Here is a 19028-nt window from a genome sequence, read left to right as displayed (position 1 = left end):
GGTACCCTATAACCAATATAATCGAAGTTAAATGAGGAGGCAGTAATGATTTGAAAGCCCGCAACGCTGTGCATGGAGTCATCAGAAGCAGTGAGGGAGGAGCACAGGGACAGAGAATCCATCACGACCACTGTGGAACGTGTTGATGTATTTAGTTTACGGAGGGCTAGAATTACGCGGAAATTCACAAATCGGCACGAAGTCTGGGAAACGAAGACGAAACGACCAATCGAGAATATGAGAAAATATTCGGACTCCACAGTTTTATTCATGTTGGGAAGCGTCAGTGGCAATAACTGTCTTGGTCGTCATGTGCAAAAAGTAATCATTTAAGATAGAGCTTAGCAAGTGGCAAGATAGTGCCTTTGCATTTTTAGGGAAACTATCGTCGAACTGAACCATAATGGAATCGGTGTTGCGACAAACAGGAGTCAGCTCACGAAATCGGACGCTTAACTGATCTAGGAGAGCTTATATAAAAATAATTTCAGGTGCGCGCGGAATCGCGGCCAGTACAAGCCAAAAAACAAACCCGGCTTGGAGATAAAAAAACTGTTTGTGAACGAGGGGATTCATATAGCCTTAAAAATGATTGTACAGCTAATAATCGAAACCGCGCTATAAGAGAAGGGATCCTAGCTTCCAGATATAAAACTTCATTCGCTACAAAAGGCCTGCCTCTCCAGAAGAACAAAAGGCCGAAGTTTGACACGAGCGCACTAAGAAGAAGACGAAGAAGAAGAACGTCGGCCTGGGCTTCTCGCATTCCAGTTTTCGCCACCGTCGAGCTAGAGTACACCGGTAAAGCCAGACCGATGTCTACGGACTCTCTTTCGTGTCCATGCTGTAAGGAGACGGAGTGTGGGTGGCGCTGCTCTGCCAAAAGTGAGTGTCGACTGCTTTGCTCGTCTTAGCTGAGAGCTGGCGTACATGCGCCTGCGAAAGAAGGCTCGCCTTGCAGCGCCTCTTTCGGTAGCCAGGTATACATATACGTATATCGTCGCGTGGCAGTGACGGTTGCTGGCAGGTGGGTATAGGCTGACAACCCGGGGCCGCATTCCCAGAAGCAGTGAATGTGCTATAATCGTTCGTATACCAGCAGATGACCACCAATCGCTAAGTTGAACATATTAGAGACAGAAGCCGGCCAATAGGCTACGCAGCCGTTACGAACGCCAAAAAATACATAAATAATAATAAACGTTGTGAGTTACGCCTCCGCGTATCGGGGCTAATTTCCGCCCAGACAGTAAACTCCGCAGCGATGTAGTCGTCGCAAAATTCTAAAGTCGTCGACGGTGCTCCCGCCGATTCGAGATCGCACTGCAATATTCGCAGTTCGCGTACGTTAGGAACAGGCGGTACCTGTCCTTTTAGCTGCGTTGGTCATCACGTGACACGGATGACGTAATCTTATATAGCAAGCGTGGCTCGCACTGCACGTAACGAAAGAAATATAATAATTCGGAGTCGACGAATGGTCTACAAGTAATATAGCCCGCAAAAAAAAAATCATTCAGATACGACGGCCTGCATCGGAACGTCAGAAAAATTTTAGTGCACAATTGATTGTGGTGGCGCACTTGTGAGTAGAAGGAGGTATTTTGTCCACCTCGGGAAAACTGGGAGCGTATGTGAGATCTTTCCTGTCTATATCTTGAGTTCTCGGCGCATCTTATAGCGTTAAACTCCAAGTAACGTTACGGTATTGTCATGCTGCGTGACATTCTGAACGCGAAATTCGATTCGCTTTTAGACTCTGAAACGTCACAAACAAAAAAAAAAGAGGGAAATACAAGCACGGATCACATGGAAATGTGGGGAAAGTAGATATTTTACCTTGTCCGTATAACGTACCACTTTTTTTGCGGAATACCGAACAAGCAAAGATTTCAAAGGCCCTGAGCAACAACAATGCAAGTAGCGAGTCAGGTGATGCTTTGTCTAACCACAGGAAGTTAGAAACGTTTTGTGTGTGTTATCTCGCTGTTTTAGTCGAAGTAAAATAAAAAAGGTAAATATGTGAATGATTAACTTTCTCGCGACTCTTAACTTCAGCCGCTAAGTGGGGCATTGTGGGTCACTGCAATAATGGTTCCGAGTCCGCTCTGATCAACCTGTGTCGCTAGATGGCGCCACCAACGGTAACATAGTATATATATAGTACATAGGTAACACGCATATCTACACGCTAAATCTCTCTATTAGATGTAACATGGGCTTACTTCCAACCTGACAATTTAACAGGGAATCGCTCTGAATATACTCGTGTAGCCGCAAGGCGCATAACTCTTCCGGAATATCTCTTCTTAGAAGAGAAACTTGCAACACGAATAGCGTACATTTGGAGCAGGATAAATGTTGTTATTAATATATTTTTTTTAATTTTGTCGCACACTTGTTCATTCCCAACAGCCCGCATGTTCCTAAGGTCTCCTACCCCATCGTGCACAACATGCGCGGCTACGAGAAGCTCCCGTAAGTTGCGCAACGTTTCACTGGCGTTGTTGTCCGTCGGCTTCGCTTTGACTTAGTTCCTCGACACCAGCCGACTCGGTTGTGACTATGTTGTTTTACTGTTCCCTTGCAGGCGAGAGAGTGGCAGAGCCCTCAGTCATGGCTCCAGACACAAGAGGTACGCATACTTGGGTTCCACCCGCAGCGCTCTCAGGTAGTTCTCAATGTCCTCCTCCTCCTTCTTAGTTTCCCACCTCTTATTCATTTATCTATGTAATGAGCCTGTCAGTCAGTTGTCAGTTAGATGTTAGTTGTCAGCTAGTAATTGTTATAACTTTAAATGCCCCATTTATTGGGTATTTCATGAGGAGTCAGCTTGCGTTATAAAATTTCTTCGACGATACACGTGCTTGAACTTCGAAGTAAGCGGGATCAGTTAGTAGCGTGACGTTACGCGGAAAGGTGGTCAAATACCTTGAGGTAAGCACGAAGAACGAACGAACGTTGACTGGAATGCGGGTACGAGCTGGGTGACCGCCTTTCCGACGAACGGCATGGCGTGCGGCGACCAGGATGGACGGTGCAGTATTGGAGAGCTTTGAGGGAGATAACTGTGAGGGTGCAGCGGTGGCGTAGAAGTAGCGCATCCGCCTCGCCTGCAAGAGGACCGTGGTTCGAATCCCGCTGCCGCGCAATTTCTCACCGGATTAAAAAAAAAAACGCGCTTTCATAAAATTGCATAAACAGGCCTGGAGTGCGGCCTGATCCCGGTGACCAGAACCGGTAACGCACTTCCTCACCAGAGCGGGATTAGCCACCTCGGCGCACTACTTGGCCACAACCTCATATATGAATACAACGATAAAACCCCGGCGCTCAGTCCCCAGCAGCTGCGAAGCAGCTGACCACGGCGCAGACGTGACGCAGCAGAGGGTGCTAATTAAGAATCTCTGGGTCCGGACAGGCCGCCGTTAGAATCTTAACCTGGCAACGTTTACCGCTAGAACGTTATCTAGTGAGGCGAGTCTAGCAGCGCTATTGGAGGAATTAGCGGGCAGTAAATTGGATATAATAGGGCTCAGTGAGGTTAGGAGGACAAAAGCAGAATATACAGTGCTAAAAAGAGGGCATGTCCTGTGCTACCACGGCTTAGCGGAGAGACAAGAACTAGGAGGCGGATTCCTGATTAATAAGGATATAGCTGATGACATACATGAATTCTATAGCATTAATGAGAGGGCAGCATGTCTTATTGTGAAACTTTATAATAGGTACAAATCGAAGGTGGTACAGGCCCAACATCCAGTCATGATGACCAGGAAGTCGAAAGCTTCTATGAAGACGTGGAATCGGCAATGGGTAAAGTCAAAACAAAATACACTATACTGATGGCCGACTTCAATGCCAGGGTAGGCAAAAAGCAGGCTGTAGACAAGTCAGTGACGGAATATGGCATAGGCTCTAGGAATAGAGGGTGGAGCTATTAGTAAAGTTTGCAAAACAGAATAATATGCGGATAATTAATACATTCTTCTGCAAGCGCGATAGCCGAAAGTGGACTTGGAGGAGAAATGAAATAGACTTCATACTCCGCGCTAACCCTGGCATCATACAAGATGTGGACGTGCTCGGCAAGTTACGCTGTAGTGACCATAGGATGGTAAGAACTCGAATTAGCCTAGACTTGAGGAGGGAACGGAAGAAACTGGTACATAAGAAGCCGATCAATGAGTTAGCAGTAAGAGGGAAAGTAGAGGAATTCCGGATCAAGCTACAGAACAGGTATTTGGCTTTAATTTAGGAAGAAGACCTTAGTGTTGAAGCAATGAACGACAATCTTATGGACATCATTAAGGAGTGTGCAATAGAAGTCGGTGGTAACTTCGTTAGAAAGGATAGCAGTAAGCTATCGCAGGAGGTGAAAGATCAGATTAAGAAACGCCAATGTATGAAAGCCTCTAACACTATATATAAAACTAGAATAGAACTGGCAGAACTTTCCAAGTTAATCAACAAGCGTAAGACAGCTGACATAAGGAAGTGTAATATGGATAGAATTGAACATGTCTTCAGGAACAGAGGAAGCTTAAAAGCAGTGAAGAAGAAACTAAGAATAGGCAAGAATCAGATGTATGTGTTAAGAGACAAAGCCGGCAATATCATTACTAATATGGATGAGATAGTTCAAGCGGCTGAGGAGTTCTATAGAGATTTATACAGTACCAGTGGCACCCACGACGATAATGGAAGAGAGAATAGTCTAGAAGAATTTGAAATCCCACAAGTAACACCGGAAGAAGCAAAGAAAGCCTTGGGAGCTATGCAAAGGGGGTAGACAGCTGGGGAGGATCACATAACAGCAGATTTGTTGAAGGATGGTGGGCAGATTAAGGCAATCGCAAATAGAATCAGGAACACATTAGACGTCTGTCAATCAAAGGACCAGGGAAGATTTTTTAAAGGCTACTCAACAGTAGACTATATTCACACTATCAATCAGGTGACAGAGAAGTGTGCGGAATATAACCAACCCTGATATATAGCTTTCATTGATCGCGAGAAAGCGTTTGATTCAGTCGAAACCTCAGCACTCATGGAGGCATTACGGAATCAGGGTGTAGACGAGCCATATGTAAAAATACTGAAAGATATCTATAGCGACTCCACAGCCACCGTAGTCCTCCATAAATAAAGCAACAAAATCCCAATAAAGAAAGGCGTCAGGCAGGGAGATACGACCTCTCCACTGCTATTCACATCGTGTTTACACGAGGTATTAAGAGACCTGGATAGGGAAGAATTGGAGATAAGAGTTAATGGAGAATACCTTAGTAACTTGCGATTCGCTGATGATATTGTCTTTCTTAGTAACTCAGGGGACCAATTGCAATACATGCTCACTGACCTGGAGAGGCAAATGCAGAAGGGTTGGTCTAACAAATAATGTGCAGAAAATAAAGTAATGTTTAGCAGTCTCGGAAGAGAACAGCAGTTTACGATAGGTAGCGAGGCACTGGAAGTGGTAAGGGAATACATCTACTTAGGGCAGGTAGTGACCGCGGATCTGTATCATGAGACTCAAAAAATCAGAAGAATAACAGTGGGCTGGACATCCTCAGATCATGAACAGCAGGTTGCCATTATCCCTCAAAAGAATAGTGTATAACAGCTGTGTCTTACCAGTACTCACCTGCGGGGCAGAAACCTGGAGGCTTACGAAAAAGCTTTTACTTAAATTGAGGACGACGCAATGAGCTATGAAAAGAATAGTGATGGGTGTAACGTTAGGGGGGAAAAGAAGAGAAATGATTGTGTGAAGGAACAAACGCGAGTTAATGACATCTTAGTTGAAATAAAGAAAAAGAAATGGGGGACATGGGCAGGGTATGTAATGAGGAGGGAAGATAACCGATGGTCATTAAGTGTTACGGACTGGATTCCAAGAGAAGGGAAGCATAGCAAGGGTGGCAGAAAGTGGGGAAATGAAGTTTGCAGGGACAATATGGCCACAATTAGCACACGACCGGGGTATAGTTGGAGGAGTATGGGAGAGGCCTTTGCCCTGCAGTGGGCGTAGCTAGGATGATGATGATGATGATGATGATGATGATGATGATGATGATGATGATCTTCGGCAGAATGCGTACTCTATTTAACGGGGTACAAATGTTAGATGAGCTGATGTGGCGAGTGAAGGACCGGCGAGAGGCAAGTTGACCACACGTAGCCAAAAACACATGCAGTTAGCAGCGAGGACGACTTTACCACAATGTATTTTATTTACGGAGAAGACGCCATAACCGCTGCGTACAGTTCGAAAGAAGACGCCCTTTCTCTGCTCATTCCTGTGACAGTGAGCGAACGGTCCATTACTGTAGTCACATCAGTGTCATTCTCTCGGAAGACTCCCTCAACGCTCGTTCAGTGAATATGGGAATATATATAGACTACATGGTTTCACAGCCGATCAGTTGACGCATAAAACACGGCGGCAGGGCTTTTGTACCGGGACTGGTGGTCTTGTACCGACGGCCACGTTCACCTTATTTGAGACCGGGAGGAAATAAGCGCAACATACAAATGTGCGCGTTTCGAGCGTAAAAAATGTTTTCATTGTAAGAATAGCCTGTGTGTTTATCAGAAACTGAGCATTCATCAGCTATTAGCTGATAAGCAGTGTCTTGTGGCTTGTATATCGGTAACTCTAACGCAAATATCTTTATGCTTTGTTCTTTTTCAGTGGACGTGTAAGTACACACCGCAAAAGGGATCCTCACGATCATCGTGAGGCCATGAATTCTGACGGCATTCGCTGGGGTCTAGTCAACTGCATATCGGGGAAGATGGACTACAATAAATTCTAAATTAGCCAATGACTGCACTTAGGTTCGAGAAGATTTATTGCGTCAGAGCGACCTAAATACGATAAAATACATACTTTCAAATTCGTCATGTCGCGCTGACGTATACCGACGCTGAGAGTTTCGGCGCCAAGTTCAAATAGGGAAGTTAGGTTTTAATGTATCTTCTAACATTCACCAACTTACCGCGAAGTTAAGACAAGCAGTTTTGACAGAATACTTTATTAGTATAAACTGTCCTTTACAACAGACAAAGCAACAAGTTCAACTATTTGACTTTTTCATATTCCAAAGTGTAAGCCCATTGCCATCATAAGTATGCTGCATCACAACGAAATGAAGTCCGTTCAACGCTTCTTTGAAAACGCTGGCCTTTGCGACGAATATTCAGTATACTGCATCGTCTGTGCCTCATTCTTGCGTCTGAGAATTGTGTACTCCATGCATTCGCAGACTTTGTTGCAACTGGAGCTTCTCGGTAAAGACTTCTACTTTTAGTGCGGCCACATATTATTATGATAACAATGATATGGACACTCCAGGTGAATTTTTGCCGTCGCCGTGATGATCCGTACGAAATCCGAGGGCGATAATACCGTCTCAGCGCGCCGTATGCCGTGTGTGCGGGTGAAAGCGTGCGAGGGGAACCGACGACCGCGACTCAATCTCGCGTGCGCAAGGGAGGAAAGCGGTGAGGAAACGCGCCGTCTTCCGTAGCGCGCAAGCCACCGGGAGGAGGGGAGGGGGGGCGGCGTTGTACTCCCGTAGCAACTGCATTCGGCCGGGGCAGAGTTCTGGAAGTCGAAGTGCACCGATGGCTCATACCTTTGTGCGTGCTGCGTTCTCGCTGCTCTGCTCGAGTTGAAAAGATACACAGCACGGGTAACTTCGCTCGCTGCTGCTGCCGCGCTTCCTCACGCCAGGGTTTTGACAGCGAGTGTCCGCGGTCATCGAGTGTGATGCGTTCATGTTTGCCTATGCGCGTTGACGCGATGCTTGTTAATTTAGTTAGCAAGTGAACGTTTGCAAGTTTACACGGCCGATAAAACCACTATCCTTACTTCGTATAGATGTCTACAAATTTGCTATCGCAATCGATGCTGCGCTTTTCGGGCGAAGCTGCGACTGTTTCTTTTTATTTAGGAATCGCTCAGTGCGAGAATTTTTACAGCGAATCTGTATACTTCTACCGCCCAAGGAAATTTTCATGTCGTTGGCGTGGTGAAAAAACAAAATTCCGTGGGCCGATTCCGAAGATAGTGCAATACCGACCCGACCCGCGGCGGAGGTGCAGTTCGCCATTAAGGGGCCCACATACACAGCTTCGCTCATGAATCATGAATTAATAATCAATTGAAAAGGGACAGACGTCACCAGCAAATGGCGACAACTCCTCTCTTTCTCTTCTCTCTCTCTCTCTCTCTCTCTGTGCGCGCGCGCGCGCGCGCGTGTGTGTGTGTGTGTGTGTGTGTGTGTGTATGCGCGTGTGCGTGCGTGCGTGCGTGCGTGCGTGCGTGTGTGTGTGTGTGTGTGTGTGTGTGTGTGTGTGTGACAATGACTGTTTTTTTTCTCCCGCAGGCCAACTGGGTGTGTGGTGTCGTCGCTGTTCATCTTTCTCGTCGCCGTGCTGGCCATGCTGTGCTACGCTGTGTTCCTCTTTATCACCTGCAAGTAGACAATGCCGCTTTATTATCGCCAGTGGGTTGCGATAGTATGGCGAGATCGATTCGAGCGTCCTCAAACTCACCACTGCTTCATTTGTGCTGTGAGAATCAGTGGAAACTAACGCATCGTTAACCTGACTATCTCTAACCAATATTCTTTATAACCAAACGAAACAGAACGGCATTCAAACGCTTTTAGGGGATGTAACCCGGTGTCCTGACGTCCGTATCTAGTTAAAGAAAGGTGCCTGTAAATGTGGCTTTTCCACAAATAGCGTTACATTGGGGAGAAGACCAGTTTACTTGTCCACATGTTCGTCTTTGTTTTAAGCATGCGCGAGGACATTATGCCCCCGTGTAACCATAAGGCTGACATGGATGCTACAATCGCTGTTATTAATTGGTTGGGAACAAATACGTATCGATCAAGACGCATCGAACATAACAGCTCAACTGATCGGTGAATGGGAAAATAGGTAAGAGCTCGCTGTCTCTTGATCAACCGCAGCCCTCGGGGGTTAGGATAATAAACTGCACACTTTCTTAATCAGGAGGAAATATTGATGCGAAAGCGTCAAATGCCCCATTGAGCGAAAAAGCCGGGGTCTGCAATCTGTAGGAGGAAAACGGCACCTCATTTCCCATTGGTTACGACGTCACGTGGAAACTAAGCAGAGCGGGCGAAAGGGATCACCTGCTGCCGCGATATTGCTCGAGGGGCGAGGGCGTCGCCGCGACGCCACGTCATCCTCACTCTCTGAAGCCTTTGTTATCCGCGCGTTCCTTGTCCTCGCAAGCTCTCGCCTGCGAACTGTGACTCGGCAAGGCCAAATCACAACTCGCCAAGCGTTTTTACACGCTCGCTTGCCCGCGAAGAGCTAATAACTCGAAGGACCGCTGAGCGGCGTAAAATTGGACATGAATGCTTTCGCATTCACAACTTATAAAAATCGCTTAGGTGTCCTCGGAGTTTTTTCTTGATTACTAATGGAAAAATACGAAAACGAAGAAGAAATTACTAACTTGTACTTGTTTTCGTGTCCTTGAATGCAACAAAGAAGCTCTTTTTTTTTACATTTAAACTCATTAAAGAAATAAACTGGTGAAAGTCGAATTTATTTTGGCATGTATTTTGTGGTTAATGCTATGTATATTGACAGCTCGCCACTAAAAAAAAAAGAAAAAAAGAACACGATCCTGTCTTCATTTTCAATCGTGGAACTTGTTGTAGGATTTTGGAGGGACGTTCGCACTTAGTTTGCATTGACGGACTCCGCATACTTTTCTACTGTCTGCTGCAATGTTTTTTTATTTGATGGTGCACCAAAGAGAGAGTTATTGCTGACAAAGTCAGAGAAAGAAAAAGCAATAAGAGAAGCTCGAGGAGTTTTCGGCACCTTGTTCGAGACACGTGTGCCTAGTCTATGATTGAGTGCTGCCCCGAATCTTAGCAGACATCGAACGAAGACGGATGAGTGCCTGAGTGCCAAGTCGACACCAGAGATTTCGTTTAACCTAGTTCCTTGGTTTCGCGAAGGAACTTGCTTAAAGAAGAGAACTCAGTTCCAAAAAGGGACTCAGTTTCACATTAAGGAAAATTAAAACTTTCTCACTGGTATTTCTCGTCATGGAGAGTTTACTTATACAAAAAACAATGAAACGTTTTTTTCACTGAGGATCTAATTAGTACAGTAATTATTTAGTAATTAACTTCTGATACCATCTACAACTGAAACTTCTCCCCAACGTTTCAAAAACGTCACTATAGGCTATGAGTTAAGTTTTCCGTGCTTAAATCGGAGTTTTGAGGTAACGAACTCAGCCAATCATAAGTTATACGTTGGGAATTGCACGGTTAATCAGGTTAAAATCGTTGGTAACATTAGCGCTGTATTTCTGGCTACGAGCATTAACGTGATACCACCGCAGGCGTCAATGCCACCAGAGAGGTCCCAATCGGCGTTTACCGTGCGGTATGTTACTACCGCTGACAAATAGGGAGCACTGGGTTCTGCACTCTGACACCATTCGTGTGTTTAACGCCACTGACGGTGGACCATTAAAGGGCCATGCGCATAATAGCAGCTACTTCCGTGGCCTGCTGCGCTAGCGTACTCTAAATATACAGCTCAATCGCTCTAAGTTCTGCTACAGTCGAACCCTCAGTGCGAAACTGTAATAATATTCTATTCATATAAGCGCTCAAAAATGAACTAATGCAGGGGGCTCGGTGTTTTGCGTCAGCTATATACCGTACATCCAGGCTTCCTACGGAAAATAGTTTGATATGGTAACAATGGGATATACCGGGGCAGCTTCTCTGGTGTAGCTAGCGTCCGAAGCCACGTCTATGCATTCGTCTTTTCTCACGTACGCACGTTCTACCTGATCGTCAAAAAAAAAAAACATGGTATGGTGCATGCTATAGCTTCATTTATTTTCCCTGACGTTACTCTTTTGGGGGAGAAATTCTTACGAGTTTGTAAGCTTTTTAGCCTGTGTCGTTCTACAGCACGTGGGCAGTTTCAGTGGGCATACTCGTAAAGGGCCTCGGTTTGCGCACGTTTTCAGCGGATATCGAGACGCCTCCACAGAGTGTTGTGGCAGTCGTCGCTAGGACGCCCAGTACTACTGCGGCCACCACCGGCACCAGCACGTCCACAGGCGCCACGACAAGCACCACGACGAGCAGCACCACGACGAGCAGCACCAAAACCACCACAACAAGCGAAACCACGCCGGCAACTTCGCCTACGACTGCCACCGATTATAGCACGACCAGGAAAGGTACGTCTAAGGGCCTATACTCTAAGTGTCCCTGGGCATACGAGACAGGGCACGTGCTCGTAGAAGACGTTTGAAATTCAAGTAAGTGCAGTTGCCGGCATTTATTGACAGCACGTTACTGGCGAAAAAAAAAAATGGCTGGCCGATATTTTTTTTTTTTTCGGCGTTTCGACTTTTTGCATGGCTGCAGGCTTCTGGTCAGCTCAGAGGCATCTATCGCCCAAATAATTGGGCTTTGCAGTTCCGTGTCGGTTTCGCGAGACGGATTTGTCATGCATTCTGCCGAAGCAACAGGAACCCCCTAACAACGTATTTTATCGTGTAGCATTCGAAGTGAATAAACATTGGTCACTGGGGCTATTTGTGTACTAAAAAAGACGAACGCTTCAGTTGAAGTGCCTTGAAATTGCCGCCGCTTAAAGCAAGCATCTAACTACTTTTTTTCCTTTGGGGAAAAGTTCACAGAGCAAAAGATGCCTGCATATTCTCGGCTGCATTGTTAATTAGTTCAGTCCTCGTGTTGCATGCTGCATAGTTCAGTCGATGATTGCGGAAAACTTGATATTTTACCATGTTTTCCCAACTCTTGACAAGTGTAATTTTAGTTAGTTAAAAATCAACCCAAATGTAGCAGTTAGACGTAACCAGCGCTTGTTAAATGCTTGTTGCAGCTTGGAAACTCTTACTCTGGCGTCATATTCGGGTACCATATCCTAGATATGCATCATTGCTTAAGTACTCTTTAACGATATGTGCTGCCGATGAAGGTCGCGGAACCGCGCATGAAAATTCAGCACCACGTCAGCGGACCGAAAGCCGTCGGCTGTTACTGTAGACGCCGATATTAAGAAATACAATGTTGCCTAGAAACAAATCCTTTCTTTTGAAATAAATTTTGGCATCGAAGTACCTAAAGGACTGAGGAAAGTGAGCTGCGTACACACGGTGACAACCGAAGAATTCAGCACGAGCCAATGCCCACAACAGCGCACTATTCCTGCGGTATGTGTTTCTTGCGCTTTAAGAAACGGCTCCCGAGAGACCCCGGTATTGAAAGTAGTTCGCTCCTGCAGTGACATCGCAAAAGTGAAAACCTAATCGAGTTTTCGACTGGTGCACATATAGACATTACAAATTTTGTTGGACGACAGTGTATTTGACTCTCAATTCTATTATATAAAGAGTCTTTAGAATTGCGGGTACTTGTGTTGTCGCTTCTGGGGTGCAGATAACGAGGGAACGAGTTTGGGAATTCAGGCGAATGCGGCAGCGTTTGGTTGCGCGTTCTGCGCGCCGCCATGATGAAAACAAAAGGCTCTACGAAGGCAAGGGTATACGAAATACTGGTTGTAACGGCTGAAAACAAGACGACGAAGTATATATGTATATATATATATATATATATATATATATATATATATATATATATATATATATATATATATATATATATATATATATATATATATATATATATATATATATATATATATATATTTGGTGCAGTGGTTGGCGAGACAAACGAATTCTCCTTTTACGTGTATGTAGATAGTGTGCAAGTATATATATATATATATATATATATATATATATATATATATATATATATATATATACTTGCACACTATCTACATACACGTAAAAGGAGAATTCGTTTGTCTCGCCAACCACTGCACCAAATTTGGCGAAGTTTGTTGCATTTAAAAGAGAAACTTACAATCTAGTGATTGCTTCTGTTGAATTTTTTTATTTAGATCGTCTATTTTTATTAAAATTCGCAAAAATACAAAAATTTTCAGAAAACGAAACTATCAAGTTTACAACTACGTAACTCAGCAAGGAAAAATGATACTACAGTTCTGTGAATTGCAGCTCATAGCACATCTAAACCGGACAAAGTTGATATGTTACGCATGACTTTCAAAAACATTTCTAATATGAAAATAGTGCTTTTGCAGAAGCCTTGTACACAACCTAACGAATTCACGTAAGCTATAACTTGACATCAAATTTGTCCGCTTTAAATGGTCTAATGGATTCCGTTTACAGAACCGGGATATTTGTTTTTTGATGCAGAGTTAATAATTTGTAAACTTCGTGCTTCTATTTATTCAAGCTTCCGAATTTTTGAAGATCCTTAAAGATATGTCGGTCCCTAAATTGAAATTCCGCTTCAAACAGTCATTAGAATTTAACTTTCTCTATCAAACGCAACAATTTTCATTAAAATCGGTCCAGAGATTATCTCAGAACAACGTTTCTGCGTTTTACATGTATTTGAATAGGCCGCGTCGGAGTTGGGCCACAGCTAAAGCCTCCTTTTAAAGTGAATAAGGATGCGACTCGTTCTGTAACTCACCCCCTTACAGAAAGAGCGTAAGAATGTGAATTATAGACCTGTTTACGCCCCTTTTCGCAAGAAGTGGGCGGTACAACTAAAATAAGAATAAATGAAGAAACACGAGCCGATGCAAGAATTGTCACATTGCGTAGAACGGGCGCGCGAGAGCACACGCGCATGCGTCAGTTTCCTTCATGTCAAACACGCAGAAATGAAATGGGCGCATTTATAGCATTTCATTAAGAGCAAATTTTAGCTCGTGCCCGACTGCGATGCCGCGTATTGAAATACGTGTAAAACGCAGAAACGCTTTTCTGAGGTAACCTCTGGGCAAAATATAATGAAATTTGTTGCATTTGAGAGAGAAAGTTAAGTTATAGTGACTGTTGAAAGCAGGAACTTCGATTTAGAGCTCTGTGTACAATGGGGCTTTTTAAAAAATGGGTAAATTTCAAAAACAGAGGCATGGCATTTAAAATTTCGTATCTCAGCAAGAACACATATAGCAGTTCTGTAAACTGCATCCGCTAGAGCTTCTAAAGCGGACAAATTTGATATATCAAATTTTATGTTACGTGAATTTGTTACATTCTTTAGAAAAGTTCCGCAAAACAATCCTTCTCACATATTAGTGGTCTACTTGAAATCCATGCCTAATACATCAATTTTGTTCGCTTTGGATGTACTATTGGATGGAAATTACAGAATGGGGATACCTTGTCTTCATTGCTGAGTTACAGAATTGTGAACGCGATAGTTTTATTTTCTGATAATTTGCAATTTTCAACAATATTGATTAAAAAACTGACAGCGCCAACGAAAAATTCGTTACAGATAGTCACTAGAATTGAAAATGTTTCTTTTAAATGCAACAAACCTAATCGAATTTGATGCAGTGGTTGCTGAGAAAACGATTTCTCTTTTCCCATGCATTCAGATAGGAACCCCCTGTCTGAAGCTTCCTCCTCTTAACCGCTTGACGAAAGCTTCGCTTGACACATTTCGAAACGTGTGTTGTATCTGTATAAACCTCTTCTTTCTTTTTTTTTTTTGCCCGCTGAGCAACATCAATAATACCCGCACTGACGCTTTAATTAATTAAATTATGGCCTTTTACGAGCCAAAACCACTTTCTGATTATGAGGCACGCCGTAGGGGAGGACTCCGGAAATTTCGACCCCCTGGGGTTCTTTAACGTGAACCTAAATCTAAGTACACGGGTGTTTTCGCATTTCGCCCCCATCGAAATGCGGCCGCCGTGGCCAGGATTCGATCCCGCTACCTCGTGCTCACGCACTCACACTTCTCTAGCGCCAATGCATTGTAGCTTTTCCAGACGATGGGAACGTGCGCTACGTCTCTTAGCACGTGCACCCGGCAGCACGATTGTACAAAAGCACGGGCGCGCAAAGGCACAGGAGCGGATGAGCTTCCACTAGTTGAACGTGCCCTCCCCGAGAACTTCGTGACATCCGAAGAGAGAGAGAAATAACTTTATTAGTCCCAAAATAACTAAGACCTACCACCCAGTACTATAGCCTCCTGGCCCAGCACGTTCTTGACGTGGTGCACCAGAAGCGGCCACCACTGTTTTTTGCAAACTTTCGTGGGGGTGTGGTCCACTCCTCCCGCAGCAGCTGGGACGCTGCAGGTTGGCTGATAGTTCAGATGCTCTGGTCGGTGGTGGTACTGTGTCGAGTTTCTCCGCCATCTTGATTGATGGTTGCCGGGCGCGTTAGTTCCTCGCCGAAGTCCGCTGCACGTCCTCTATCGAAATGCACCGTTTCATCCTACCGGTTTGCCGAAGCTTCGCTTATACACCGATTTGCGCAGCGCCCGGGATATGCATGATTTTTTTTTTTAAGAGAGAGGATTCAGGTTCGATATTGGATACTGCACGGTTATTTCATTTGTAACGGCGCCTACCGTCACTATGCCGCCAGCAATTCCGGCTGCACAAAAGTACGAGGGTACGGACTGACGCAAACTACAAAATTAATTTGCACCCTTAAAAGTGAATGAAGGTGTAAATATGAATGTTACCCACACACTTATATTTACAAAGGATGTATAGTGAAAGTTATAGACAGATTTGTGCCTTTATTCACTTTTGATGGTGTAAATTACTTTCAGTGCAATCTTCGCCCCACGATGCCTTCTATTGCGGAGAAGCCTCCTTAGACAACTGTACTTGCAAATGCATATGGCATAGGTAAATTAATTCAGAAAAAAAAAACAAACGTAACAATGAATCGAATGGCGACGACGCAGAAGACGACCATATTTCAGCACCCGACACAAACTGAACATTTGAGAATTCGCGAGACCACGCAAAGAATTTGCAACTAGGATCGGATTGGAGAAAATCGCTATGAGTTTACTGTTGGCACTTGTTTCGTGGACGCTTCATATTCGAGGAAAAAGGCGCTCAAATTCTTTGGTGATTTGATTATAAACTAGGCTGGATTGGGACAAACACAGTATAATATTACACTTTTCAAAGAGCTTTCACACGAGCGCACGCACACGCACACCGTGCGAGAACGGCTTTTGAAACACGTCGCAGTCACAAAAAAAAATAATTATAGGAACAGCAGAGAAGCAGTTTCGCCCGACACAATGACAGCAATATCTTGCGAACCTATAGGAGACCTGGTGCTATTGTAACTGACTTTGCTTCACGTTTTGATGTTTTGATTAGCGAGCTCGCCAGGACTGTACTGTGCGGTGCCACAACCCTTGAGCATACAATCTAGCGATTCTCGGATGCCTATGCAAGTTGCGCGATACACGACTGACAGCTCATGTGGGTGGGCGTCCCGCATTTATCGAAGCGTACAAGTTGCTCTTGTTACATAGCGCACTCATCGTGATTCCCGTGCAATAGCTAAGGATCACGCGCAGCACGCAATCCTTAAGCATAAAATGTAATGGCTTCGGTTTGTATAATTTTTCTTTTTTTATTTTAGTCGTAAGGCGAACGTGAAGGTGCACACGTCAATAAATGGGGTGGTGTTGAAGTGAACGCTATATTCACCCGAGGTGCAACAAATGTTTGCTCTTAAGTGGTTACATTTTTGATGCTACGTTCTCTTTAAGTACACTCGTGCATCTCATGAAATGTCTCAACAAGATACCTTTGAGGAAACAAATAAACAAACAAATAAACAAATAACCTCCATGTCACTATTGCCGTTATATTCAGGGTTTCTACTTTATCTTTGTTTATAGTGTAAATATTGTATGCTTCTCTGGAGTGTGATTTACTTTGTTTGGCACTTCTCGGTTCTGTATCTTGCGCGCTGCTTTTTACTTTATTTGCCTTATAGCGGCTACCTAGAATACCGTCAAGCTGTTTGTGCAGCTCATGCATCCTCTAGCGGGAAGTATCTGGTAAGTAAAGTGCAACGAATGTATTAAAGGTCCACGACTCCGTACGAATTCAAGCGTGGCAACAGGCATCATGATGACGAGAGTATAAACAAGTCGTGTTCGTGCATGACGAAATAGTAGTATCGCAAAGCAAGACCGGGACAGAGGAGCTAGGACACGCAAGCGTTGAATTTCAACAAATGTTCATTCGAAACACGTCAGGCATATGTATGCCAGGCGTAACAGGTACTGCGCACGTAACCTATAGGCACCGCTTTACTGCCTATATCTGCCGGAGAAAGAACGCGAGTTATTTTTTCCGGTAGCTCGATGGATAGTGAGATGACGCATCGTGGGCCCAGCCTGTCAGTCATTTCGACCCCTACAATCTTAATTAAATTTCGGGGTTTGACGTGGCAAAACCACAATCTCATCATGAGGCGCTCCGTAGTGGGGGACTGCGGAATAATTCGGACCACCTGGGATTCTTGAACGTTCCCCCAATGCACGGGATACGGACGTTTTTTTGCATTTCGCCCCTATCGAAATGCGGCCGCCGCGGCCGGCATTCGAACCAGCTACTTCATGCTTAGAAGCGCAACACCATGGCTGCTAAGCCACGACGGCGAGTAAACGCCCTACAATCTTTCTTATTAGCGTGCCCTTGCTCTTAGAAATTGCATCAGCGTCTTGTGTGTTTCGCCTCCTCGGTCACTGACTCCGCTTTGCGCTGTTACTTGTTAGCCCATAAGGGCCACCGCTGCGATGTAAAAGCCGGCAGTGTTCTGCCGAATCGCAGCCCGGCCGCCGAGGAGGCCCATGGGCAAGCGGCCGCTTTTCTGCACGTTCGGCACCTACGAGCAGGAGTACGAGCGCATCGACATCGACGGCGTGTGCGACTTCGCCTTCATGCCGTTCTACTCGGGGCGCGTCGGCGACACGCTGCTCGACGACAGCCACCCCGTGGTGCGAAAGATGCTCCGCCTGGCGGTCAGGGCGCGCTCAACGGCCTACGCGGTCAGCGTACCCCAGAGGCGAGTGTGCCGCTTGGCTGGCGAAATTACCGCGTGGAACTCGTTGCCCGCGCCACTCGGGCGAGTCAAATACCCGCGACGAACGTAGTATACGGACGTCCATGTTCTTTTAACGTCGTTCCTGTTAGGTTCGAAATATGAGCGGACAATCTTTTTCCCCCTAATATTTTACACCTGCTTCGGTGGAACGGCCCTGCACATATAATTTAAACAATGTGTGGAACGGTGTTCCATACATAGCAGTTCATTTACTTTGTAAGGGCAGAGAACAAGAAAAATGCGGAAATGCGTCCTATACCGAAATGACCGCTGTGTTCCAGTTACACAGCCGGTCTAAGTGTGTGGGACATTCTTCCCCCCATAACTAAACGTGCTCCCAGGTAGAGGCGTGGGAAACAACGTTCCGAATAACATGTACAGGTGTGTGAAACACTTACAGGGTTAACAGTGGCTATTTTCACCAGAGTGCAGCTGCAGATTTTATATCCGCATTCACAAAGTAGAAAAAGAAAAAAGTTGACATACGCAGCACCGTTTCATGTATAGATAAGTGGAAAACATTTGCGAAGTTTTCTCCACTTATAGCTGGGATATACCTGGCGAGTGATAAAGAGTATATACTTCTGTCTAGGCTCGCTCGGCGCTGTACCGCCGAGGGCGCATATATATATATATATATATTTATTTATTTACGCACAAATACCTAAGCAAACAGAAAGGTTCAAGGTTTCAATATTATGCGACAGTTGACCTGGCTCTGCGGCTATATACACGTCTGCTCACAAGCGTTCTCTCTCAAAGAGAGCGACGAAGCAACAATCTCCCTGCAGCGATGAACGGGTGAGCTACAGACGACAACAGCACGCCGAACGTTTTTTTATCGCAACACCTGTCGCAGCTTGCGCCTTCTGCACCGCGTCTCACTTCTTTTAGTTCGCCAGTAACCGATAGTCGTTGCCACTGTATGTACGTCTAGCAAGTGCTTACGTTTCGCTGAATTGGAACTCACGCA

The 19028-nt window shown here is 45.0% G+C and overlaps 1 protein-coding gene and 1 long non-coding RNA gene across 2 annotated transcripts; both read left to right on the top strand.

Moving 5' to 3' along the window:
* The first annotated feature begins 756 nt into the window (after positions 1-756).
* Positions 757-2665, top strand: LOC142574016 (uncharacterized). The gene is made up of 3 exons (XR_012826387.1): positions 757-885; positions 2416-2478; positions 2591-2665. It is a non-coding gene; the product is annotated as an uncharacterized LOC142574016 (long non-coding RNA).
* Positions 2666-3011: 346 nt separating this feature from the next.
* On the top strand, positions 3012-18104 carry LOC142574584 (uncharacterized). Its single transcript, XM_075683634.1, has 4 exons — positions 3012-3037; positions 8397-8485; positions 11054-11269; positions 17782-18104. Exons 1-4 carry the CDS (start codon positions 3012-3014, stop codon positions 18102-18104), a joined length of 654 nt encoding a protein of 217 aa, XP_075539749.1.
* The last annotated feature ends 924 nt before the right edge of the window (positions 18105-19028 follow it).

This window comes from Dermacentor variabilis, chromosome 3 (assembly GCF_050947875.1).
Source record: "Dermacentor variabilis isolate Ectoservices chromosome 3, ASM5094787v1, whole genome shotgun sequence".
Lineage (NCBI taxonomy): Eukaryota > Metazoa > Arthropoda > Arachnida > Ixodida > Ixodidae > Dermacentor > Dermacentor variabilis.
The sequence above is the reverse complement of the archived record's forward strand: the minus strand, read 5'-3'. Positions and strand labels throughout refer to the sequence as shown.